A 27,327-nucleotide genomic window follows, 5' to 3' on the forward strand; every position below is an offset into this window, starting at 1 on the left:
CCACACCCAGGCCGGAGGTCGAGTCTCAGGCCAGGGCCACCTGGCCCGCCTGCGGGCTCCCCTCTCACCTCGAGGCCCGCTGGCGACGAGGGAGGCAGACGTGGAGTCCAGGTTGGCAGCCCACGCGTCCTCAGGAAGGAGAGGCAGGAAACGCTTCGCTCCGGGCCTGGGGACAGGGAGAGCAGGTTTTGGTCGTGTCCCCCGCGTGCAGCTGGCAGCTCTGGCTTGCACCCTCTCCTGCAGCCGCCCTCTGTCCCGGAGCTGGCCGGGCAGGGCCTGAGGCTGGGGCGGTGGCCACGCATGCAGGCCGCCTCGCTGGCGGGTGGAGTGAGGCAGATGGGACAGCTAAGGGCTCCTGGTGGCCCAGGGCACCCCGCCCAGCACTGCCCCAGGACCCCAGGACTTTCGGAGGGAGATGGGGATTGGGAAGTTGGCATGGGCTGGAGGGAGGGGCTGGGGGAGCTGAGAAACCAAGCAGGGGGCGCGTTCCAGGGGCTCGGAGGCCTGGGCCTCCAGGGCACTTCCCAAGAGGTTCCCACTCCCTAGGGATTCCTGGATGGGATTAATACTAAACAAACTCATGTCACCTTTTACATTTACCAACATGTAAAACTGTGAAATCACTTGGTACTGGATTTAGTCCCATGGTCAGATGAGGAAACAGAGACTTAGAAAAGTTAAAAGCTTGCTCAAGGCCATAAAGATGTTGGTTCTTTCATTCACTAGTTTGTTATCGACATCTGTTCGTCTCTGGCAGGGACTAGACATCATGCTGGGTGCTGTGGGAAGGAGGGAAGCAGAGAGCCCAGCCAAACCCAAAATAACTATGCCAGGAATGAACCAGCTGCTGGGGGCTTGTGCTGGAGGGGCATTTATGAGCGTGGAGAAGGGAGGGCCCGAGAAGGCTGCTGGGGGAAGCAGGTTTTATCTGGAATCTTGAAGGATGGAATGGCCCTGGGCAGAGAGGCTCTCTTGGGAGAGGCGGACGTCAAGCCCTGATCTTCACAGCACAGTGAAGTCGAAACAACCTCTAAACCCACCTCCTCCTTCCACAGGCTTCCATTTCTCTGCTAGACTCTAGGTACCAACACAGAGGCCACAGCTGTCTTTTTTTACCACTTATCTCTAACCCTCTCACAGTGCTTAGTACAGAGAACTCAAATATTTGCTGTTGAATAAAAGTCCTACAAACCTACTTAGATGCAAATCTCTAAGAGCCACAGAGAACACTGCTGCGTGGCTGCTGGGAGTGTGGGTGAGGACTCTATCTTACCATCCCTGACTCTGTGGGCTCTGGGGGTACATCATCCAGCCTGGAGGTGAGATGAATGGTCTCATGTAAATAAGGGGCTGTATAAATAACAGGGTTGGTGCTGGAGTTAAATACAAGAGGTGCTGCCCCCACATCTCTCTACCATGGGTGGGGACACCCATGGCTCAGACCATCACTGGTTCAACAATATTTATTTTGGCCTGACGCTGAGCTCGGCACACTCCTGTGCTTGGGAGACCACAGTGGACACGGCAGACTCAGGCCCTGCCTTCAAGTGGACAATGGTCACAGCTGGATTATCCACTTAACGGGCACTTTCTGTGTGCCAGGCACTGGCCTAAGCACTTCTCAACGTGACCATGATTAAGGATCAACAACCCTGCGTAGACGGTGTGCTCCAGGTTTCACAGGCATTTTACAGGTGAGACTGTGGTTTAGAAAGAACCATATTGCCTAAGGTGCACGACTAACACATGGAGAGGCTGAGATTCAAACCCGGTTGTGTTTGTATCCGAAGCCTGCGCCCTCCATATTGGGCTTTGGCATTGTCCTTGGAGGGCTACAGATTCTCAGAGGCAGGAGGGATGGTCATGCACATGGCTGTGTGGCTCCTGCTCGGCTCCTCCTCGGTGTCCTCCCTGATGCTTGGGGTGCGCCTCTAGTGATTTGGGCTCAGCACTGCCTTGCTCTCAGGTTATAAGGCTCTCGGGGTATATAATGATATAGGGGCAGGGCGGTGGGGGGAGTGAAAAAAAAGGAGGCTTGGCAAAGATAAATTCCCTTCACCTTGCCACATCCATCCTGGGGGAGGGGTTTTGAAGTCCAGGGTATGAGCTTGCGTGCTGCTTCCCCACTTACCTGTGGGTGGTCTCCGGGAGCATTTCACTGCCCTAAACCTCAGTTGTCTCTATCTGTGATATGGAGACAATACTCCCTATTTCATAGAGTTTATCGAGGATTAAATGAGACGCTATGTGAATCGTGCTACATGACCTTGCTGTGTAGGCTGAATGGAGCCACTGAACCTGCAGTATCTGTCAGAGATGCTCAACAAACAGTAGCTGTGATATTCTTGTTACTTAACTCTTTAGCCTCAGTTTCCTCATCTATGAAAATGGGTATAATAGTACCTATCTCTCATGGTCACTGTCAGCCTGACATAAAATATTAAAAGCACTCAGGAAAATTACATATAAGATTAAACATATTATTTATATAAGTATTGTATTGATTATACTAATTATAATTATTATTAAACCTAAATACTGTTTAAATTGTTACATTTATTAAATATTACATTGTTATAATAAATAAATATGATTATTTATAAATAAGTAAATATTATTGTAATGTGTTCCTAGATAAAAAACCTTAGTTTCTAAGAACTAATAAATGAATTCAGCTAAGTAACAGGATACAAAGTCAACACAAAAATCAGTTGCATTTCTAGACACAAACAAGGAGCAATATGGAAAGGAAATTACCAAAAAAACTCCATCTAAAATAGCATTAAAAAGAGTAAAATACTTAGGAATTAACTAAGGAGGTGAAAGACTTGTACAACGAAAACTACAAAACATTGCAAAATCGAAGACGTAAATAAACGAAAACACATCTCATATTCATGAACTGGCAGACAATATTGTTAAAATGTCACTACTTTCCAGAGCAATCTACAGAGTCAATGCGATCTCTATCAAAATCCCAATGACCGTTTTTGCAGAAATCGAAAAACGCATCCCATAATTCATATGGGATCTCAAGGGACACTGAATAGCCGAAACAATCTTGAAAAAGAAGAACAAAACTGGAAGACGTAGTTCCTGATTTAAAAACTTACTACCAAGCTACGGTAATCAAAACAGTGTGGTACTGGCATAAAGACAGAACGAATTGACCAATGGAATGAAATAGAGAGCCAAGATATAAACTCTCACCTGTAAGGTCAAGTGATTTTTAACCAGGGTGTTAAGACCATTCAATGGGGGAAATGACAGTTTTTTCAACAAACAGTGCTGGACAAACGGGGTATCCTCATGCAAAAAATGAAATTGGACCCTTACCTGACACCATATACAAAAATTAACTCAAAATGGATCATGGACTTAAATGTAAGACCTAAAACAATAAAACTCAGAAGAAAGCATAGAACGAAAACTTCATGACATTGGATTTGACAATGATTTCACGGATATGACAACAAAGGCACAGGCAACAATAGAAAAAAAAGACAAATTTGACTTCATGAAAATTTTAATTTTGTGCATCAAAAGACATACCCACAGAGTAAAGGCAAACCACAGGATGGGAGGAAATACTTGCAAATCGTATATCTGATAAGGGATTAATATCCAGACTATATAAAGAACTCCTAAAACTCAACAACAACAAAAAACCTGATTCAAAAATGGGCAAATGACTTGAATAGACATTTCTCCAAAGAAGATATAAAAATGGCCAATAAGCATATGAAAAGATGCTCAGCATCACTAATCATTAGGGAAATGCAAATCAAAACTATGTCGAGATACCACCATACTGCTGTTAGGATGGCTACTATCAAAAAAGCAGGAAATAGCGTTGGCAAGGATGTGGACCAATTGGAACCGTATACACTATTGGTGGGAATGTAAAATGGTGCAGACACTTTGGAAAACAGTATGGCAGTTCTTCAAACAATTTAAAAAATTGGGCCACCGCAGTAGCCTAGTGGTTAACTTCAGCACACTCGGCTTCAGTGGCCTGGGTTCAGTTCCTAGGCTCAGAAAGACACTGTTCTGTTAGCAGCCATGCTATGCTGGCAGCCCACATACTAAAAAATAGAGGAAGACTGGTATGGATGTTAGCTCAGGGAGAATCTTCCTCAGCAAAAAAAAAGTTAAAACTTAAAAATAGAAATGTCACATGATCCAGCAATTCCACTTCTGGACATATACTCAAAAGAATTGAAAGTAGGGTCTCAAAGAGACATTTGTTCACCCATGTTCGTAGCAGCATTATTCACAAGAGCTAAAACATGGAAGCAATCCGAGTGTCCACCAACCAATGAATGTATAAGCAAACTGGTCTATCCATACAATGGAGTATTATTCAGCCTTAAAAACAAGATTTGACACATGCTCCAACATGCATGAATCCTGAGGACGTTATGCTAAGTGAAATACGCCAGTTACAAGAAGACAAATACCGTATGGTTCCACTACATGAGGTACTTAGAGTAGACAAATTCATAGAGACAGAGAGCGTAATGGTGGTTGCCAGGGGCTGGGGGCGGGGAACATGGGGAGTTAATGTTTAATAGGTGTAGAGTTTCCGTTTTACAAGATGAAAAGAGTTATGGGGATGGATGGCAGTGACTGTTGCACCACAACGTGAATGTATTTAATACCACTGAACTGTACACTTAAAAATAATTAAGATGGTAAATTTTATGCTATGTGTATTTTACCGCAGTAAAGAAAAGAAGAAAAACAGCGTTAGTCTCTCAGTGAGCTCACTGATTTTCCTGGATTTTAGCCTGGCTGAAATCTCTTGGTCTCTCTCTTTCACTCTTGAATTCTTTTCTCTTTGATGTGAAGGAAGAAGTAACAATCCCCAATATAAGAAAGAATGAAGCTAAAATGTTGAAAAGTCAGCAGAAAGAATACATTTTCAGCTCACCCAGCCTGTCTTGCAAAATTCCCTTTGCCCCTTAGCTCCCCTCTCTGCTGAGGACGACTTCAGAAGAACAGTCCAGATGGTTTTCCAAATAAGATGGTCCCCTCTTAACAAATCTCATGTGAAGACCACTGTCTTCTGGCTTGACCTTCAAGAAGAGCCAGTCCTGCTCTTTCCTGGAAGGGTAGGGAACTTTCACATGTTTCCATCTCATTTTTGCTAATTTTGCAATGCAGAAACGTGAATTATTGTTTGCTGTAGCTGGCTTTGCATTTTTGGAGCAGAAGAGGAGTTTCTCAAAACCAGCAGTCACATAACTCTAAGCAATAAATGCTGCTGCAAACAGGGTTTTAAATTAGAAGTGCTGGCTGAAAGGTCAGCATTGCATTCTTGGCCAGTGACTTTATTTTCATTTTAATGGCAGTGAAAATAAACCTTTAGAAGGAAATGCCACCACTTTTCCCCAAAGATTTTTAAAACTCTCAGGCACTCTCAGAAAGAGCTTTGTAGAAGAATCTTTTTTGTATGTAGTAAAGGCGGGTAGAAATAGATAGGAATAGGATAATAAATCTACCGCTAAGAATTTCTTTTTAGTTTCGTGGTGTCCAGTGGTTTCGGGTTCTAACCGCTGCCCTCCAGAGTGTCTCTCAAGTCCCATGAGGCTGATTCTACTGCTTTCTCATTATTTTACCTGTTGGGCAGGCACGTCTTCTCTCTGAATTTAGACAGTGAGCCCCTTGAGGGCAGCATCAGGCCTTGGCTCTCTCTAGTCTGCTCTCCACATCTCCCACAGAGTTATGCCCACAGGAGCAGCTCGCGGATATTTTCTGATCGAATGAGTCATTAGAGCTCTTCTTCGGCTAGTGGATCAACAAACGCCCCAAGCAGGAGACTGTAATCTGGGGCTCATGGCTCGCTAAGGGTTTTCTGACTGGGCTTCAGGAGGTGCAAGAGCTCCCCAATTTTATGCAAAAATGCCCAATGTCCTGAGTCTCCCCTGTTGGGGCTCCAAGAGTGTGAGGCAGTGGGTCTGCTGGCTGTTGGCAGGTGAGTGTCTGCAGACTGCTGCTTGGGAAGGATGAGCCTGGATGCCGGAGGTGGGGACAGGAGTGGTGGGAAGCCCGTTTGGTTGTGGGTTCCAGCCAGTTTTCCAACCCAGCACAACCAGCAATGAGACTGGTAGATAAGTGGGTCCTCCGTTTGTCTCCCACACATATTTATCAAATGGTTTAGGACTTGGAGGGAGACGGATGTGATTACCAGCCCCGACACCCAGCACTGGGCCTGGCCCATAGCAGGAACTCATCAACATTTTTTGAATGAATGAGTGAATTAATGCATCTATAATCACATTAGTAGAAAGAGAAGGCCTTGAGGAAATGGAAGCAGGGCAGAAAAATTAGGGAGAGTAGGGAAAAGTTTTGCAATACGATATGCAAGTAGCAAGGACAGACCCACTGTGTAGGGGCCATGGGAAACATGAGGATGCTTGGATCTCAGGGGCCACCAGAGGGTGCTGATGGTGAGGGTGGCATAAAGCATGAGGGCTTACAGATGAGTGACCCATCTGGAGATGATGTCAGGGCCGCGCTGAGGGTGCAGAAGCCCGTGGAGAGTGGGATTGAAGGCAGAGGAGAAAACTGGTGCAGTAGTGATACCAGCTCAACACAAGGCTGACAAAAGGGAAGCCATATTGTAGAAAAGAAACCATATTGTAACTTTAAATGACCTCTGATTAACTAGCCTAGACATGCTCTGTAGATTTTGTGGTCCCTCCCACCTGCTTTAAGATGATAACTTTTGTTCTTTTGAGTTCCTTAGGAATGTGATGACCCCCGGGCAGAGAGCCTCTGCTGACAGCCATCATCAAGGACAAGTAAAAGATCAGGGTATATAGGATGTTGCTCCGTTCTCTGATGCATATCCAGTAAAACAAAGGACTATCAGGAACAGGAACCAGCTGCCTCCCCCACCTGGAGAGCAGCCCCGTATATAACTGGCCTGTAGTCTTTGTTCTGGGAGATGGTTCTTTGGGCATGAGTTGGCCACTTTCCCTCTTGCTAGCAAGCTGTAATGGAGTCCTTTCTCTCCTACCACCTTGTCTCCTGACTATTGGCATGTCTTGCAGTGAGCAGACGACCCACGTTGGGCAGTGACAGTAGGAGCTTTGTACCAACAAAACCTGAGGAGCTCATCAGGGGGGACAGTCTTTCAGGTGGGCAACAGATGAGAAAAGGGCTCCTCGGGGTGAGGGGCTGGCCTGGGAGATGGGCTTTGATGGACGATGCTGAGAGATGTTGGGGTGTGGACTGAGCAAGTTTAACTCTTATGCTCTCTCCTAGCTTTGGAAATCTCCATCTGACAAGTAAAACCTGAAAGCAGGCCAATCCCTTATAACTGGGAAGCAGTCCAGAGCTGAAATTCCTTTAGACAACTTGCGAGGAGTCCATGACTGCTGGAGCCCATGCAGAGTGGCCACGGAGCCCGTTCCCTCATCTACCTTCTTTGTCTTCTGGGTCATCAGAGGGGCTGGAAGTATTCAGTTTGCAGTATATGTGGCCCGAGATGACATTCCAAATGATAATCTCCCCATCATAGCTGGAGGTGGCAAGAAGAAAAGGTGGGCATTGAGCGACACAGAGGATGTCCTCCTTGTGCCCATGGCTCTGAGAAAGAGAGAGACAGAGAGGGTTAGAGTAAGAAATCAAATTCCCAGTCCCCCACCCCAGACTTCGTTCTTCAGTCCCTGTTGACAAAAATAATCCATAACCAACCCATAAATGAAAATTTGGGTGAGTTTATCCTGAGCTAAAATGTGAGGACCATGGCCTGGGGCCTTTCTTCCCGAAGGAATAAAGGGTACCAAAGAAGTGGGGTGTACAGAGTGGTTATATACCCCTAAAGAGGATGTTTCACATATGATTGAAATGTCCCTTTTACAATAGTTGCGTGACTGCTTCGCCGGCACAATGATTGATGGACACAGCAGGTAGGTCTGCTGTCTCAGTGGACACAGCAGGGTGGCAGGTCTGCTGTCCCGAGCTGGGTGGTCACAGGTGAGCTGGGTGGTCAAAGGTGAGTGCAGCAGTCAGTTCCTAGGCTAAGGAAAGATGCTTATCCTTAAGGAAATGCCAACGTGGAGGGAAGTTGCACCTTTATCTTAAGGGCATTTGTTCTTGCCATAGTAAATGTTTAAGCACATATACAAGGCGTGCTCAATGGCCACAGTCAGGCCCTTTTGGAAAAAACGAAGTTAGGCCGAATTAGGTTTACACCAAATGGCTTCCTCATATACTCCAATATATCCTATTGCTTGCCATTTCTATTTGTCATCCCTAAGACAGAGGATGTGGAGTGGTTCCTCCTCTGTGGGTGCCTACAGCAAGGACCTGCCTGGAGCCTGGGGCCCAGCCCAGAGGGTCAGGGGCATCTGTCCATGTAGGAGTCTATTGGCAGGTCAGCCAGAGTGGTGCTGAGTCTCCTTGGGTCAGTTCTGTCACCTTCCCCAGGGAAGTGCTACTCCTAGCAGCTTCCTTACCTCGCCACAGTGCTGGCAAGGAGATGACTTACAAGGAGCCCTCTTTGGGGCTGAAATTTTGATGGAAATGGGACAATGGAAGTGGACAAGGTGGTTTGGTTTCCCAAGTCTCAATTCCAGAGTGTAGTGTTCCTTGACTTGGTTTCTGCAGGGCTCCCAACTGCCCTCCACTGTGGGTTAGAAATTGAAGTCAACCACTCTCCTCAAAAGGAGGATTTTTGGATATGGACACTTAAGAAAGATAAAAAACTAAAATGGATTTTTCGAGACCAATGCTGCAGAGTTCAAAGTGTCCCTGGCCATCATCTTTCACCTTTCTCACTGGGGTGCAGTTTCCATGTGAAAAGAATTGGCCTCTCTTGGTGCGATAAAGATATTCTTTCTCCCTTGCCCTCATGTATTCCCCACAAAGTGCCCCCTGAGGACCTCTCCGTGATCATCTAAGGTGCCCCTTCTGCTCGAAAGCAGCTGGGAAGGTGGTGTCGTAAGACTTTTGGAAAGAGAAGTCAATGGCTCTCTCTCCACTGCTAAATCCTGCCTGCCTCCTCAATTTGTGAGCACTTACGTCTAGGCTCCTCCTTCCGTGGTCCCCCGCTGCCTACAGAAGAAGTTTACATGCCTTAGCCTGGCTTTCAAACTCTAGTTTAACTTTCCAACCTCATTTTCCTCCTGAACCTAATGCTCCAGCCCCTCAATCTTTTCATAGTTCTTCCAAACAATGTGCTTCTCACACTTCCAGTCTTGGCTCATGCCTTGCCCCTTTCTCCCATCTAGATTGCCTTTCCCTACCTTGGCCTCCTGGAAATATCCTAGTAATCTTGTAATATCCTATATGACATTAGAGCAAAGTTAGTAGTTTCCATCTCTGGGTTTCTCCAGCATTTTATACATTATTATATCTTCTGTCACACTGTATGATTATTATTTCCTTAGTTTATTTCCTTGCCAGTCCGTGAGATTCTGGGCCAGGAATCACATTTTATTCACGTTTGTATATTCTGTGCCTATCCACAAGGAGAGCACTATGAAAGTGCTTGGTAAACATGTGTTGAGCGAGTCGATAATTGAACCAATAAATATCTGAATGAACTAACACTCGACTGACTCTTCCATGACTTCTGCCCTTGCGATGCCAATGGCTTCCCTGGGGCATTTTCTGCATAACTTTGTTCTTTCACTCAACAATCACTAATCTGCAAGCTCCATGAAGGCAGGGACCATGTGAAGACCATTTTGCTCATCACTGCATCTCCAGTGAACAACACACACTTGGCACACAACGGGCATTTGACACATGCTGATTGAATGAAAGCATATTAATTGGGCAGCTACTATAAACCAGGCACTGGTCTAAGTCCTGGGAATACCACAGTGAGGACAGACAAGGTTTGTATTCTAGCGACTTGTACCTTTTGGAATATTTACAGGGGCGTAAGGCAGGGTTGGGTGGTGGCAGATGGTGGGGCACAGTGACCTTTCTTTCTTAACAGTTGTCTTATTGGCTTGACATCCAGACAATTTTGAGGGAGGTCATTCAAGCCTGAGAAGCTGCAGAAAATTTGGGCCAGTTTGAGTTGTAATAAGAATCACAAGAAGTCCCCTGATTATGGTCCCCTAACAAGCCACAGGGCAACAGGAATGTCATCTCTTAGGCTCCCTGGCCACCCACGGATGGCATAGTGAATGCAAACAGTTTTGCATGCCAAGCAGAAGCAGGAAGTGGATGCTTCTTTAAGCAAAGTCACACCCACCACATCCTGGGCTGCCATTCCTGCACTACAGCACTCTTGGCTGAGCTCGTGGAGAGCTGCATGGATTTGCTCCTGTGGCCTCATGCCCCAACCTGAACACAGGTCCATCACTCTTCCTGGAGCAGAAGTGGCTGCCTGGAGCTCAGTGCTCTTGGCTCTACCTGGACCCCAATTATGAATGCCACCACAGCAGAGGCTTTTGAGATGCTTGTGACCTCCCTAGGCAGTCCCAGGAGACTCAGGGTGAGGCCCTGGAGTGAAGGAGATCCTCATCGTGTGCCACTGTTTGGGTCAAGAGCCAGACGGTGGTCCAGGGCTCACCAGGTCATCCTGCCAGTGTGGCTGTGGCTTCCAGAAGTGATGAAAATCATGTGCTGTGCCCTGTATCCAAAGCCAAACAGGAGCCGTTGTACAAGTAGTAAAACGAGCTGCCAACACACTCACAACTTCAGAGAGAAGGCGACGGCACGTTTTATAACCCTACCCCTCACCCAGCCAGTGATGTAGATTTTCAAAATGTCAAAGCAAATTCCCCTCGTGCCAGTGGGAATAAAAAGCAATCCATTCCTGACGTTTGGGTGATTGCATTTCAGCAAATCATATGTCAACTGACAAGCTCTCCTCAGATGGTCTGCATAACTTCACCTTCATAATAAGACCCATAGCTGTTGCACGCACTAAACAAAAGCCATCAGCCCAGGAACCTATAATACCAAAGGACAAATTCAACGCCAAGACTTCTCAGGTAGTCGTCTCTCAAATCATCCGAGGACGCAAGGCTTAGGCTGTGAAATACAGCACACTTTCAAATGCATAAAGAACTTACAATGTTTAAAGACACTCAGAAATCCATGACCGTCCAGCCTAGCAAGCAGAGGAAATAAAATGCCACAGGGAGATTTAGAACTTAGTTTTAGTCAGCATTTTCAGCTTCCTTTGTCTCTTAATCTCCTTCCTCATCTTTAAGCCATAAAAAAAGGACTCTTTGCACAGAGATGCTTATGGATGACATTTCATCTCCTCCTTTCATTTAGAGAGGTACTAGGGCACAAAGCTGAGGTGGGAAGAAGAAGGAAGAACTAAAAGCCTGGACAGTGGACAGACTGGCTAACCTCTGAGGAGGGTGAGAGTGTGTGGGAAAAGCTGGAAGGCTCCGCATGCTGCGGGGAGCGAAGCCTGCCGGCCTGCACAGAGGGTGAGAAAACCAGGCCAGGTGTGGACGGCCAGGTGTGGACAGCCACGGCGGCCATGGGTGCTGAGGCACGGTCTGGTCTGGACTCCCAGGGACACCCCCACTGCCGCTCACAGCTTTTTTAGCTAGCACTTTGTGGTATTGTGATTTATAAGAAGATATATGTGTTTGGTCTTTGTCCCCATTTCTGGCACAGAGCTCTTAAAACCCTTGGAGTTCCCTAAGAGACGAGGGCATGGAAACTCCCTGCCCTTCCCCATACCTTGTGCCATGCATCTCTTCCATTTGGTTGTTCTTGAGTTATCTCCTTTTATAATAAACTGGTGATCTAGTAAGCAAAACTTTTCTCTGAGTTCTGAGAGCCACTCCAGAGGATTAATCAAACCCAAGGAGTGGTCGTTGGAACCTCCCATCTAGAGCCACTTGGTCAGAAGCCAGGTGACAACCTGGACCTGCAACTGGCACCTGAAGTTGAGGGGGAGGCAGTCTTGTGGAACTGAGCCCATAACCTGAGGAATCTGATGCTATTTCTGGATAGGCAGTGTCAGAAGTGAGCTGAATTCTTGGACACTAGCTGATGTTGGGGAACTGCTTGTTGGTGTGGGACCCCCCTCCCCACCCAAGAATTGGGTGCAGAGTTGTTATACTTCTTCCCAGAGAAGAGAACCAGAGGGAAGAAACCGACACAAGTAAAAGGTTTTTTAAAGGAAAGGAAGAAGGAAAGATGAGAAGGACAAAGGAAGGGAAGGAGAAAACTCTTTTGTCTATATCATGGCTTGACGTGTACTGGAGAGCAGAGGCATAAAGAATTACTCCAAAATCTGTTTTCAAAGGGAAAAGAATCAATAGAGAAAGAGTGGAGAAGGATATCAGTCTGAAGCAGGTTATGATTAGAAATATCATAATTTTGTACATTTCACTTACAAAATACACGTTTATTCTTCTGTCCCATCCAACAGCTATGATACACCTAGAACAATAATAGAATATTACATTTTGATAATTAAGCTTATCATCTGCTTAATTTTCACAGGCGATCAATACTGTGGTTTAATTTTGCCATGTCCACGTGATAAACAAAGAGAGCAGCAAAATAATCTCTTCTGTTTTTTATGAAGAACTAGATTAAAAAATGTGATTTGATAAGTTAGGGTTAGTTTTTGAGCTAGTGCTTAAAGGATCAGGAAGCAGAAACAGGACACCATGTAATTTCCAAGGTCCACAGGCGCTAGTCCGTGAGCAGCTGCCTTCCTGAGGACCACATGATCCTAAGAGCATGGTCGAGCCGTGGAGGCTAGGACACGAACAGAAATTGATTGATAACTTTTTTTACCTTTTTAGTGTTCGGGAGGGAATTTATTGGATTCTTATTCTTTGACTTATCACTGCTGAATTTAACTACTCTAGTCTGTGATTTATTCCCTAAGAAAGTGTTTGGTGGAGAGATACGGGGCTCCCTATCTCTACCACTAAGCAGTCATCAAAAGGTGCAGAGAATTGCTTCCAATATTCTGGAAGATCCTAGTTGCCTAAATTACCATCAGGGAGCAGCCAGGGTCAGGGAATTCTTTGACACATTTCCTTCTGGAAAATTCCATTCACTGTATTGGTGTCCCCCAGAGCAAATTTTGTATCAAAAAAGATGAAGATAACTCACTTATTTTGGTTCAGCTCCAAGCAGGTGCAATCACAAACTTCACTTTGCTTTTCATCTAGAAAGATAAGGTTATCAACTTATACTGAACATTTTTCTTTATTAGTTCTTGAATCGGCTGACACGCATTGCCTTAATCCAACTGACGACGGAGGGAAACTTCAGTACTTTCTTCCTAGTGTTCAGACCTCAGGTAGGTGCTTTCAAGTGTCTAAAGCACTGCTGACTTCCTGCCCGCCTCATTGCCCTAAAAGGTGGACTTTGTCCTTGCTCAGCTATGGGAAGAGCTCACCGTCTCCTGATGGGACCCGATACAGTGCCTGGCACTCACTGAGTGAGTGAATGAACGCATGCAGGTCAAATGCAGGACTAGGAATCACAAACTCAGTACTTGGAGTAATTTTTGTCTTTTTTACTTCGACTTCACTTATACTCTCTGATAATTGAAGAACATTTGCCTCTTATCTTCCTCACAGAAGCTTTTGCAGGCTTGAATTGTGAAAATTTTACCAAGAACATATACAGTAAATAAATAAATGGAGTAAGCAGCCTTGAAAAGAAATCGCAATAACACACAAAAGCAACTAACTTTTAGGTTGTTAATCTAGATTTGACTTACCTTTAAAATGTTTAGAAAATTTAAGCTCTTTTAAGAAATCAAGTTGATAGCAGACAACGATAGGACAAATGCATGAGGCATGGCTGGGAGCACATACATTTATATACAGTGTGTCCCTCCTAAATAGAAGTTTAGAGTCGTTGGTGAAACGAAATGCCAGAGAAAAGGGATGTAGGATTGTACAGGCATCTTAGAGTCTATCTCTTTGGATTTCTTCTGCACTTACTACAAATGCCTAATCTTACGTTATTATTTTATGGGGATGGGTGGTAGGAAGTGACTTGCCATGTTTCAGGGAGTGCAGACAATGCTCATTGTTGTAGCTCCATATTTTCAGACAGCCATCTCTGCCCCCAGTTATTAGCCTAAGAAACAGAGTCTATCATCAGGATTGCATGTCAGGGGTCACACTGCCTAATGGTTGAAGATACTGTGGAAGGCACATATCTTCTTCCACCGGAGTCAAAGGTCTGACAAGTGATCCCAGCATTGTCATGAGCCTCAGTAAATTCAGACAACAGTCTTCCTGTTTCAAAGTGCCATACTTTTCACCACCTGTATCAGGAAGTTGAAAAACAGTGACCTAGAGATACTGGCTATCAAACCAAAGAGAATTTGCATTTAGAGTCTAGTGTCATAGACATGAAAGAAAAAAGTGCTAAATAAATGGCAAGCAGTAGGATATTGGGGCATATGAAGAAGCCATTTGGCATAAAACTAATTCGGCTTGAACTTGTTTTCCCAAAAGTGCCTGATGTGGTGGTTGAGCATGCACTGTATATCTGCTTTAAGTATTTGCTATGTCCTGAAGACGAGAACAATGCCCCTTAAGGTAAGGAAAGAAGTAACTTTCTCCACATCTGCATTTCCTTAAGCTTTAGCATCTCTCCCTAGGCTAGGGATTGATTGCTGACCTGCTGTGACCACCCAACTCAAGACCACAGACCTGCTACCTGCTGCGTTCATCAATTGCTGTGTGAATCACTGTGCCAGCTAGGCAATCTCGTGACTGTTGTAAAAGGGACGTTCCAATCATATGTGACACATGCTCTTTGACAGTATATAACCACTCTGCATACCCCTACTTCTTTGGAGTGCTCCCTTCCTTTGTGAAAGGACTCTCCTGGGCTATATTGTCCTCAGATCTGGCTCATAATAAACTCACCCCAATTTTGATTTATAGATTGGTTATGGATTATTTGTGTTGGCAAAAGTTTACCCCCAAACTATCTGCACCTCCAATACCAGTTGGCTTGCCTGAGCGTATTGGTCTGCTAGGGCTGCCACAACAGAATAACATAGACTGGGTGGCTTAAATGACAGAGATTTATTTCTCACTCTTCTGGAGGCTGAAAGTCCAAGATCAAGTTGCCAGCAGGGTTTGGTTTCTTCGGAGGCTTCTCTCCTTGGCTTGCAGATGGCTGCCTTCTCATTGTGTCCTCACATGGTCTTTCCTCTGTGCATGTGCACCCCAGTGTCTCTTCATGTGCCCATCTTCTCTTGTTATAAGGACACCAGTCATATGGGATTAGGGCCCATGCTAACAGCCTCATTTTAACTTAATCACCTCTTTTAAGGCTCTATCTCCAAATGCAGCCATATTCTGAGGTCCTGAGGGTTAGGACTTCAACACATGAATTTTGGGGAAACACAGTTCAGCCCATAACATTCAGTGAGAAGATTAGAAGATTTAGAAATCTTAGGATAAAAATCTCCTGACCATCCAGGCTCAGAGAAAACAGGTATGGATTGAATTTTGAACAGCAAAATTTATTCACCATCAAAGCACAGCTGAATGAGAAAGATGACCTGGGTTTTGGCAGGATATCTCTTCTAACCCCTCAGCTTTAAGATTTCACTCAGTCCAACTAGTTCCAGTCTCAAGGTTACTTTCTTTTAGCCCCATCCCTTGAGCAGTGTGGGGGATCAGAACTGGCCACCCCAAAATGTATCTCTTCGCCTTGCTTTGATTATTTTTAAGAACAAAAGACTCTGAAAGAAACTTTGACCTTCCCCCTAACTGCTTAATAAAAATTTAAGATAAAAGGCCTGTTGCCAGGACAGGGCATCACTGTAGATAACTCTGGGTAGCGATAGACTATGAGAGTCTTTGCTAAGCTCATTCGTATTAAAGTTCTGTTCACCAGACATTTGCTTTTGCATTTCCATGTGAACTGCCTTCCTCCCCTTTGAAGTCCCACTCCCTCCAACATCCTCCTTTGTCTTTAGCTGAGGATGGTATTTAAGATGAGAGCCTCAGCCATTCTGGCGAGTTAGTTTTCCTGGGTCTCTCCCATGTATACATGCTATAAAGCTTCGTTTGATTTTCTCCTGTTATTCTGTCTCATGTCAATTTAATTTGTAGCCCAGCCAGAAGGACCTAGAGTGGGTACAGGATTTGTCTTCCTCCCCTACAGCAGCCTTTGAATGAGAATCATCTTTAAAGGGAGTTGAGTAGCATCTGTCATGACTGGTTGAGGTAGGGGTCCAGGGCTTCCTCTGGGGCAGGTTTTCTGGAGGCTGCACACAAAGGCAGTGACAGTGTGGAGGAGAAACACCTGAGGACAGCACTTTTTCTCAGGACTGTCGAATGTTCCTTCTAATTTTCCACTTTCTAAAAGAGGCTGTTCTATTGACATTAGGGAAAGTTCTGGATCTCTAAACTGGAAACCAGAAGGCATCCTCTCACTGTTGTTGATTTCAAATTGCTGAGATCAGATTTTCAGTAGTGCATACTTTACCTCCCTCCCTTTGTCCTCCTACAACAATAGGGGTGTCTACAGCTCAAGTGCATTCATCCGTTCTCCTTAACATTGCAATAGACTCCTAGCATCACTGGGTTTTACTTTGGTGGTTTCAATCATTTGCAAATATCCTGAAGTTCCACAAATGCAGTGATCTGTAATATGGTTGAGGTCCAGAACTGGATGAAGAAGCTGTTGGCATGGAAGAGTGAGCATAGAGGGCATGAGTTGAGCAGACAGCCCAGGATCCCTGTCCCCACCTCCCCAAGAGAGGCATCTTCCCTCTGGACCTGCCTTCCCCTTAAATACACACACCCATATTTTTTTTAAAATAAAATTCTCCCAAGAAAGTCACCTGCTACTGCTGGTAACAGAAGTGAAAAGGTTGAAGTGAGCAATGGAAATATCTTTAAAAATGACTAGAGCTCTATTCATAGAATCAAGAAAAGTGTAGAGGTGGTGTTGGTACTTTCCACGTGCACCTTACTTAGATTTTGGGGAGGGGATTTCATGCCACAGCAGGGTACCCTTCAGAACTTCCTGCCCAAGCTGTTCTTCCTCTTGGAGATCCCATCCAATTCAACATATTAAAATACAACCACATTCCAAATTAAATATAATTTTGCTAGTAAAAATTTTGAAATAATTTAAAGGATATTTATAGTTTTAAGCTCTGTTGACAAAAACTTATTGTTATTCTTATAAACTTTCATATTATGTATAAGTGTGTAAGTTGCAGTTCATATGTAATATGCTGTAAACATTTAATTGAACATTTATTAATTTTCACTTTGCAGTTTTCAAGCATTTTCAAAGGCATTAAAAGTTGGTGGTCCCTAGCAGTCTACTAATACAACTGAATGGACAAAATGTGGTATAATGATAGTCATAGACTCAGGCTGCATGAAGAACTTGGGCTATCTTCTCTCCTCCACAAATATCAAGAGTGCAGTGTGGTTGACATGCTATGGATTGTGACAGTGGGCATAATGATGTTACAGATTTCACACAGCCACAGATTTGCAAGGTGAGCAAATACTCAAGGCAATAATTTAATCAGAAAGTTTCAAAGAGTTTATCACCAGCCTGTGCCTGATACAATGATAGCTGTGAGAGTATTTATATCTCAGTTCAACATCCATGGATCACCCACTGCCAGGGGAGATATGCATATCAGAAGCAACACGGCTGAGGGAGATGACTACGTTAGCATAGCATCAGAAGCCCAAATGCTAATGGAGCCATTCATCCTGCCTGGATGTGGGAGGGGATCTAGGAACATTTCTCAGAGGAGCTGACTTCTGCCTTGTGCCTTGAAGAATGAGAAGGGTTTTGACAGATCAAGAAGGAAAGAAGACAGGAACATAGATGCTCTGATCCCTGTCCTCAAGTGCGTGCTGAATTGTCAGAGAGGTGAGGCTCATGCATGTGAAACAGAGCAGAGCAAGTAAGAACACAATCCAGAACCACAGGGAAGGTACCAACGGTGGGTGGCCAGGAAGAGGGAGACGCCTGTGTGAGCCAGGGCGGTGAAGACGAGTTTGGTGGAGGAGACAGGACTTGCGTTGGGCCTTGAAGGATTGCTAAGGTGTGAGTAGAAGAGGAGCAAGCAGGAAATTCCAGGGTGGAGATGGGGAGAGGTTGGACAGAGCCAGGGGCAGGAAGGTGCAGGATGGTGAGAGGTAAAAAGATTGGCTTGCCAGGAGTCATAGGTGATTCTGATAAATACGGAAGATAAATGCTTCTTTGCAAGTAAGAACCCAAACTATGTGGGAACCCACCTTCTTTGAGATGAGTTGGGACTGAATCATCATAAAAAAATTTTGGCCAACACATCTGGTAATCTATTTCTTTTAATACTTAATAACACCATGGTGATGACTAATCTCTGGAGTGGGAACTAGGTAGGAACATATGTGAAGACAACTGAGTCTCGCAGGGAGGGAAGCCGAAGTGAGTGTGAACAGGAAGAGGACATGACTGGGCTGCGATGCCCCCAGGCTGTGAATCCTCAAGACTGGCTGCACCAGGCTCTGGCAGGAAGAAGGAAAGAGGGCACGGCCAGATGGCCCCAGAAACTCACTCATGATCCCAGAGCCCAGGCCAATGATGCAGAAAGTGACTGAACTAACATTAGGAGATTTCAGAACATTTAAACATCATGAGTGCACCTAGGGTGTGCCCTTTCATTAGCTCAAGGACAAAAGTACACAAATTATGGGATGTGCATCTTTCTCTGCTCTTATCCTAATTCACTGAGCATTCACCCAGTCCCCTCCTGTGGGCTAGACACTATGCCACTCATCCAGGATGGGGCCAGCGTGGTCTTCATGAGCCCCTCAAAAAGGGGAGGTGGATGTGGAATGCTCTGTACCCTCAAACCCGCATTGGGGTTACAGTGTATTAGAGTTGTCTTAATCGATCGTACAAGAGAATCACAATGAAATAATACTGTTCCATAGTACCAGTTGGTCCTTCCACTATAAGTGTAGCTCACACTATAAGCCGCTGGAGAAACTGTGAGCTCTTCCACCAGCTTTCACAGGAACTCTTCCACACAATACTTGATGATTACCAGAGTAGAACTGAACCTTCCATTCTTGACTTCCAGGGACAGACCATCCCCCAAACGCTCTGCTCAGCTCCAAGGTGAGGATGGTGGGGCTAGGCCCACACTTGCAAACACAACATTGCTGATGAGAGCAAGGTTGACACTTACGGAGGCTTCTGAGCAGCTGACCACCTGCCAGAAGGCCGGGTCGTACCAGCAGCAGCCCATGGGCTCTTTGTGGGATAGCACCAGGTGAGGCTCGGGGGGTGATCTTGCTCACGAAAAACAGAGAGAGAATGAGAATCTGGACCAAGTGTCTGACATGGACATCCAGGATGAGGCAACAATCTCTTTATTAAAGAATGGTTAAGGGCCAGCCCTGGTGGCCTAGTGGTTAAATTTGGTGTGCTCCACTTGGGTGGCCCGGGTTCAATTCCAGGGCATGGACTTACACCACTTGTCTGTCAGTGGCCATGCTGTGACAGCGGCTCACATACAAAATAGAGGAAGCTTGCCAACAGACGTTAGCTCAGGGCAAATCTTCCTCAACAACAACAAAGAACAGTTAAGAGGATAGGCTTGAGTTCAAATGGTGGGTCTACAACTTTGGACAAGTTGCTTAGCTGCTCAAAACTCCAATATTCCTGTCTGCTAAATGGGGATAATGGTGTCTACTGTAAAGGGCTGTTTTGAGGATTGGAGGAGAAAACATAGACTGTCCTTAGCACAGACCTTTGCATCTATACCCGGCATGCAGTGAGCTGTGGCCGCTAACTGTGAACCCTGAGACCACGCCTCTCCTCCTCAGGGCAAGAGGAGTGTGACTTCCTGAGACTACAGACTGGACCTTCCCTATTAATTTGCATCTTACCCCTAAAAAATGCAAATGTGTTATTCCATTCTGAATCCTCAAGTCTGAAAGGCAGCACTTCTCGCTCACTGGATGAGGCCAGGCCAGATGCTGGGAGGCCCTGCAGCACACCTCTCCCGGGCAGCCAGGTGCAAAGGGCTCACCTGTGCCTGCGGGCCCATGAGCTGTCTCTGAGAGGTCAGCACGCAGAACGGACAGCCCTCGGAGCTAAGCAACCCAACCCCTTTGCTCTAATTTCCTCATCTGTAAAATGGAATTCTTTGTAGAGATTTTGTGAGAAGTGAGAACAAGGATGTAAGACATCTGGAGGAGCTCAGCTGCCGTGGACACATAATGCACAAACGTTGGTCCCCTGCTCAGCTGCCCTGCCTTCTCTCTCTATGGTCCCTCTGACGCTCGGCCCCCAGGCTGAGCTGCTAATAGAGATTTGGTGGATCCGGGGCCTCAGACTTAGTGTCCAGGCTATTCTTGGCATGGGTAGAATTCTCTTCAAAGCAGAACAGCATTTGGAATAAGGATGATCAGAACTTTCCCATGATGGTCCCTGGGCTTCAGGATGTGGGGGTGGAGTCTGGCCCACGGGAGAGGAGGAGGGAAGGGCATGGAGCCCAGTCTCAAAGAGAAAGTGCTGGGCCTTGCAGCCAGGCCCTCCTTTCCCCCCTCTCCCTTTCTCAGCCCCAGGAGGAAGGAGCTGAGTTTCCCTGCTTCACAAATGAGGAAACCACCAGAAGGCTGAGCAGGGCCTGGTAACTTGGTCAAGATCACAAAGCTCCGGAGTGACAGCGCAGGGACTGGCAGACATTATCTGTCATCTCAATGCTGGCACTAGAGATTGAGGCTGTTTTGCAACAAGGTGAAATTTCAGTCACTTTGCTCCAAAAAAAATAAAATAAAATCAATCAGACAGGCTGTTTGTTCTCTGAAGCGATATCATGTAGAACGAACAGCAGTTTGATTGACTGAACTTCCCGTTTTTCGGCTGGTTGCCTTGGCATCTTGAGTGAAGAGCCCGGGCTTCCAGGCCTGGCTGTCATGATGGTTGGGCAGTTCCTCTGCCAGGGTTCTCCTTGTCCACACAGGCCTTTTCCACTTGGGCCTCAGTGGGCAAACTGGGAAGGGAGGATACAGACACTGGCAGCAGCCACACATTCTGGACTCCTCCATGTAGTTCTGATGCTGTGAAATCTGATCCCATTTCCATAAAGTTAATTCTTAACGCATGATGTAATCGCCGGGTACAATGCACTGTATTTAAGATTCTCCCTATGCAGATGTTAATTAAAAAATTTCGAGACTGTATGCCATCATTTTTGGCTCAGGAAATCCAGTCACAATTATCACATAGATAGGATTTGAAACCCGCAAACTACATATTCATTCTACGAGCTTTCCTGCATCCTTTCCCTCATTCTCACCGACTGCTGACTTGGGATTCGTAACACTGCTGAACATGAGGGGAAAAGCCGCAGAGGGAGGGAGGAACATATTTGTGGCAGTACAGCCAGGGCGGGTAATAGGGTGGGGGATGTTTGAACATTAATAGTGGGCCATGTTTGAACCATGAGCAGACTATAAGGATGGTCATACTTGTAGAACATAGAGGGCCTGTCAGTTCTCAAAGCATAGGTGGTGTGCCCCCCCAGCCCTGCCAGGTGGGCTGGGTAGAGCTCCTCCCCTGCCAAGGCAGAGACAGGGCGTGACTTACCCTAAGGTCCCTGGGCCCAGGGAGGCAGAGCCAGGTCCCTCGCTGCCCACAGGTGTCTCTCAGGACGATCTGAAAGGAGCCCTCTCTGCAGGCTCTGGAGAAGGAAGACTAGCCAAGGTGCATCCTATGGCCTGATTTTTTTTTTTTTTTGAGCATAAATCTCCCGTCCACTTTGAAGTCTCAGAGAGAGTTATTCTCTTTCGGCGGGAGTAGCACAGTCCAGGGAGAAGGCGTCGGACCGTCTGCTCCTAACTCCCTGTGACCTTGGGCAATTCTTTCTCTTCTCTGGGCCTCTGTTTGCTCTTCTGTAAAACTCCAGGGTTGTCCTAGATGCCTTCTGGGTGCCTGGGAGGCAGGACTCAAAACTCGTCAGTAAGACAGGACAGTCTCAGCCGAGGCAGGACAGAGACAGGCACCTGGAGCGGACGCTTAGCGCCGAGGGGAGGAGCATCTCAGTGGCCTCTCTGGGTGTGAAAGGAAAGGCAGTCTAGCACCCAATTTTCCTTGCTGAGGAGGCACGGTCATGTAGCAAAGGTGTGTCGAGGCAGCCAAGGTGGGCTCGTTTGCAAAGGAATCAGGGGATGGGGTCTTCAAGGCATTCGAGCTCCCTGACACAGAGGCAGGAGAAGCCCACTGGAGGACCCTCCATAAGGACCTGTCTCATCATCTAGACATGTGCCATCCCGGAAAGGCTGCCCTGCTTAGGACAGGGTCTCAGACATGGGGCAGTGGGACTCATGTGGGGTCGCTGCCTTTGGACTGAATGAGCAGCCCCCAGGGCCTCTTGGACGGTTTACTCTAGGGGTAGGGCTGGTGGGTGGAATAGGGCTCAAGAGGTAGATTCCAGATCTTTGGACAATATAGAGAGGTGGTACTGGAACAACTAATGACAAATGTTAACAAGAGCTCACCAAATGTACACCGTGAGCTAGGGACACGGGTATTCAGTTGGGGAGCTCACACAGAGACCTGAATGGTGGAGCACTAAGTAGGAAGTTGGAGCAGCTGCTCTGGGCTCTGCAGGACCTTCCAGAGAGCTGACTGCTGGGACCAAGTGGATCACCTCCTACCTCAGTCTCAGGTGCAGGAGTGCAGCAGTGTCAGAGGCCACCCACAGTGCTCTGGGGCCGGGCAGATAGAGGCAGGCTGCCAGCTCCCCCTTAAGACCGCTGGCTTTGGAGGACACGGTAAATAAGGAGCTGTCTGTCTCCAGATCCCAGATCTGAGGAGGAAATGAGGAAAGAGGACTCAGAGGTCTCGAGCAGCCTGCTTTGCCATGCTTCCAAAGCTGTCACCTGTCGTGGGGGTCCAGCTGGGCTTGACTAAAGTTTAAACATTGCCCCACTCCCATCTCACTGAAAGGGGTTCCGTTGTTAAAAGGGGTTCCTTCTTTTTTTTTTTTTCACTTGAGATTCATAAAAGTTTACATCATTGTGAAATTTCAGTTGTATGTTATTTCATGTCTGTCGCCACACAAGTGCTCCCCTTGACCCCCTGTGCCCACCCTCCACCCCCCTTTCCCTGGTAACCACCGAACTATTTTCTTAGTCCATGTGTTTGTTCATATTCCACATATGAGCGAAATCATATGGTGTTTGTCTTTCTCAGTCTGGCTTATTTCATTTACCATAATACCCTCCACATCCATCCATGTTGTTGCAAATGGAATGATTTTGTCTTTTTTCTGGCTGAGCAGTATTCCATTGTATATATATACCATATCTCCTTTATCCAATCGTTGGTCAATGGGCGCTTGGGTTGCTTCCATATCTTGGCTATTGTGAATAGTGCTGCAATGAACATAGGGGTGCATATGTTACTTTGGATTGTTGATTTCAAGTTTTTTGGGAGGATACCCAGTAGTGGGATAGCTGGGTCATATGGTATTTCTATTTTTAGTTTTGTGAGGAGTCTCCATACTGTTTTCCACAGTGGCTGCACCAGTTTGCATTCCCACCAGCAGTGTATGAGTGTTCCCTTTTTGCCACATCATCTCCAACATTTGTTGTTTTTGGTCTTGGTAATTACAGCCATTCTGACAGGTGTAAAATGATATCTCATTGTAGTTTTAATTTGCATTTCCCTAATGATTAGTGATGATGAGCATCTTTTAATGTGCCTGTTGGCCATCTGTATGTCTTCCTTTGAAAAACGCCTGTTCAGATCTTCTGCCCATTTTTTGGTCAGGTTGTTTGTTTCTTCTTTTGTTGAGTTGTGTGAGTTCTTTATATACTTTGGATATCAACTCCTTGTCTGATAAGTGATTTGCAAATATTTTCTCCCAGTTGGTGTGTTGTATTTCCATTTTGTTGATGGTTTCCTTTGCTTTGTAGAAGCTTTCTAGTCTGATGAAGTCCCACTTGTTTATTTTTTCTTTTGTTTCTCTTGTCCAAGTAGACATGGTATTCGAAAAGATCCTTTTAAGACTAATATCAAAGAGTGTACTGCCTATATTTTCTTCTAGAAGTTTTATGGTTTCAGGTCTTACCTTCAAGTGTTTGATCCTCTTTGAGCTAATTTTTGTATGTGGTGAAGGATAATGGTCTACTTTCATTCTTTTACACGTGGCTTCCTAGTTTTCCCAGTACCATTTGCTGAAGAGACTTTCTTTTCTCCATTGTATGTTCTTAGCTCCTTTGTCAAAGATTAGCTGTCCAGAGATGTGTGGTTTTATTTCTGGGCTTTCAATTCTGTTCCATTGATCTGTGTGTCTGTTTTTGTACCAGTACCATGCTGTTTTGATTACTATAGCTTTGTAGTACATTTTGAAGTCAGGTATTGTGATGCCTTCAACTTTGTTCTTGTTTCTCAGGATTGCTTTAGCTATTCAGGGTCTTTTGTTGCTCCATATGAATTTTAGGATTCTTTGTTCTATTTCCGTGAAGAATGTCATTGGGACTCTTTTTGTGTGTGTCTGTGTGAGGAAGATGGCCCTGAGCTAACATCTGTTGCCAATCTTCCTTTTTCTTTAATTTTCTCCCCAAAGCCCCAGCTCATAGTTGTATATCCTAGTTGCAAGTCATTGTAGCCCTTCTATATGGCATGTCGCCAAAGTATGGCTTAATAAGCAGTGCAAAGGTCCGTGCCCAGGATTGGAACCAGTGAACACTGGGCTACAGAAGAAGAGCACTCGAACTTAACCACTCAGCCACAAGGTCGGCCCTGTCACTGGGATTCTGAGTGGAACTGCATTGAATCTGTAGATTGCTTTACGTAGTATGGACATTTTAATTCTGTTTAATCTTCCAATCCCTGTGCATGGAATATCTTCCCATCTCTTTGTGTCATCATCAATTTCTTTCAGTAATGTCGTATAGTTTTCATTGTGTAAGTCCTTCACCTCCTTGGTTAAATTTATTCCAAGACAATTTATACTTTTTGTTGCGACTATAAATGGGATTATATTCTTGAGTTCTCTTTCTGTTAGTTCATTATTAGAGTATAGAAACACAAATGATTTCTGTAAGTTGATTTTGTACCTTGCCACTTTGCTATAATTATTGATTATTTCTAATAGTTTTCTGACTTGGATTCTTTTTTTTTTTAAAGATTTTATTTTTCCTTTTTCTCCCAAAGACCCCTGGTATGTAGTTGTGTATTTTCAGTTGTGGGTCCTTCTAGTTGTGGCATGTGGGATGCTGCCTCAGCATGGCCTGATGAGCAGTGCCATGTCTGCACCCAGGATCCGAACTGGAGAAACCCTGGGTTGCTGAAGCAGAGCATATGAACTTAACCACTCGGCCATGGGGCTGGCCCCTGATTTGGATTCTTTAGGGTTTTCTGTATATAAAATCATGTCATCTGCAAACACAGAGAGTTTCACTTCTTCACTGCCTCTTAGGATTCCTTTTCCTTCTTTTTCTTGCTTAATTGCTCTGGCTAAAACCTCCAGTACTATTTTGAATAGGAGTGGTGAGAGTGGGCACCCTTGTCTTGTTTCTGTTCTCAGAGGGATGGCTTTCAGTTTTCCCCATTGAGTATGATCTTGGCTGTGGGTTTGTCATATATGGCCTTTTACTATGTTGAGCTACTTTCCTTCTATACGCATTTTGATTGAGACTTTTAATCATAAATGGCTGTTGGATCTTGTCAAATGCTTTTTCTGCATCTATGAGATGATCATGTGGTTTTTCTTCCTCATTTTGTTAATGTGGTGTATCACATTGATTGATTTGCTGATGCTGAACCATCTCCGTGTCCCTGGTATAAATCCCACTTGATCATGGTGTATGATCCTTTTAATGTATTGCTGTATTCAGTTTGCCAATATTTTTTGTTGAGGATTTTTGCATCCTTGTTCATCAACGATATTGGCCTGTAATTTTCCTTCTTTATATTATCTTTCTCTGGCTTTGATGTCACCAATCTGCCTTTTCATCTGTGGTTTAGGTCGTGGCATAGAAAGGGGGAGCAAAGAATGGAGGTGGCAATGGTGATCAAGGTAAAATAATCCTATGGAAAAGGTGACCCTAAGGGCTGCTTGTTCAAGAGGCACCTCCTCCCTTCAGGAGAGTTGATTTGTTTGAAGATGTTCATTTTCCTGGATAGGTAACAGGCACAGTTATCATCTGTCACTTATACTACAGTGGGAATCCATTTATCTGTTAATTTCTTCTCACTTCGTGACATAATGTTACTGAAAGAAAGGGAGTTTTGGTGAGAGGGAGGACAGAGGTGATTCTGGAATCCAGGAAGAGAGATCTCAGGTGGGATGCTGTAGAGGGACCCTGTGAGGTCTGAGAAAGGGAAAGGTAGAGAGGAGCTCTTCATACTGATGTTGAGGTTGACTCGACAAGTTGGCATTAAATCACCCAAATATAAATAACTACAACAAATTAAGCATCGCTGCCTTATCTTGTCTGTCCAGCACCCTCCTGTCTTCTGTCAAGAGATTTGCCTCATTGACCACAAGCAATGGACACAGGACCCAAGCCTGGTCAATCTGTGTCCTTCCCTTGGACTTTTCTGGCTGGAGCTGGTAGTGAAACTGGAATTGGGATGTGAGTTCAAGGCTGTGGGCATCCATGGTCCCTGCCATTTGGAAGGAGAAAGCCTTTGTGCAGTAGGAGTGGATGAGACCGATGTGCACCAAGGAGCAGAAAGAAGAAGTGCAGGGGGAGGAGCACACAAACAACAGTGCCATCTCTGACCCAGCTGCCCATGAGGCCATCTGTCTGCTGAGCTGGTTTCAATTACCAGTAAATCCTCCCTTTTCAGCTTAAACTGTTTGAGTTAGATTTTTGTCTCTTAGGCTCAAAAGAGTCTTACCTAGTAAAACTACTCTGTGGCGAGCACACTTCACACATTATCTTTAATGAGCACAACAACCTGCAAGATGGGTCTTTCTCCCATTTTTTGCAGAAGGGTAAACAGATGTCCAAAAGAATTAAGTAACTTAGTTCCGAAGGACTGAATGCTTCACCCAAGGTCAGCTCATTCGTGGTAGTTTCAGTGTCTCAGCTCAAGTCTGCATGTCTCCAAAGCCTTCTGTCCCCCCAAAATCCACACATCCCTGCCCACAGCGTAAAGTTGTTGCTGAGACATAGCTACCAGACTAAGGCATTTCCCACGTTCTCTTTCACCCAGGGTGTGAACTCAGCAGCAGAATGTGAGTGAAAGTGATGTGTCATTTACAGCTTGGATTTTTAGGAGGCAGATATTCTTATGCCTATAACACCTGGATGAAGAGGGTTCTGAGAACTCAGGCTGCGTGGGGACCCCAGATGGAGACAGCCTCATTCTTGGATGGGAGAAAAAGTGTCTCTTACCAGG

General features: G+C 45.4%; 1 protein-coding gene across 1 annotated transcript in view; it reads right to left on the reverse strand.

Moving 5' to 3' along the window:
* LOC124240740 (WD repeat-containing protein on Y chromosome-like) overlaps positions 1–27,327 on the reverse strand; it is an 81,409-nt gene that overhangs the window by 7,600 nt on the left and 46,482 nt on the right. Inside the window, 11 exon segments of the mRNA XM_046663865.1 lie at positions 69–120; positions 123–166; positions 7,431–7,596; positions 10,541–10,600; positions 12,336–12,381; positions 13,069–13,123; positions 13,970–14,063; positions 14,128–14,228; positions 15,023–15,026; positions 19,142–19,250; positions 22,626–22,777. Of these exon segments, the coding sequence (XP_046519821.1) occupies positions 69–120; positions 123–166; positions 7,431–7,596; positions 10,541–10,600; positions 12,336–12,381; positions 13,069–13,123; positions 13,970–14,063; positions 14,128–14,228; positions 15,023–15,026; positions 19,142–19,250; positions 22,626–22,777 (883 nt within the window).

The sequence above is a fragment of the Equus quagga genome, chromosome 6 (assembly GCF_021613505.1).
Source record: "Equus quagga isolate Etosha38 chromosome 6, UCLA_HA_Equagga_1.0, whole genome shotgun sequence".
NCBI classification, from domain to species: Eukaryota; Metazoa; Chordata; class Mammalia; order Perissodactyla; family Equidae; genus Equus; species Equus quagga.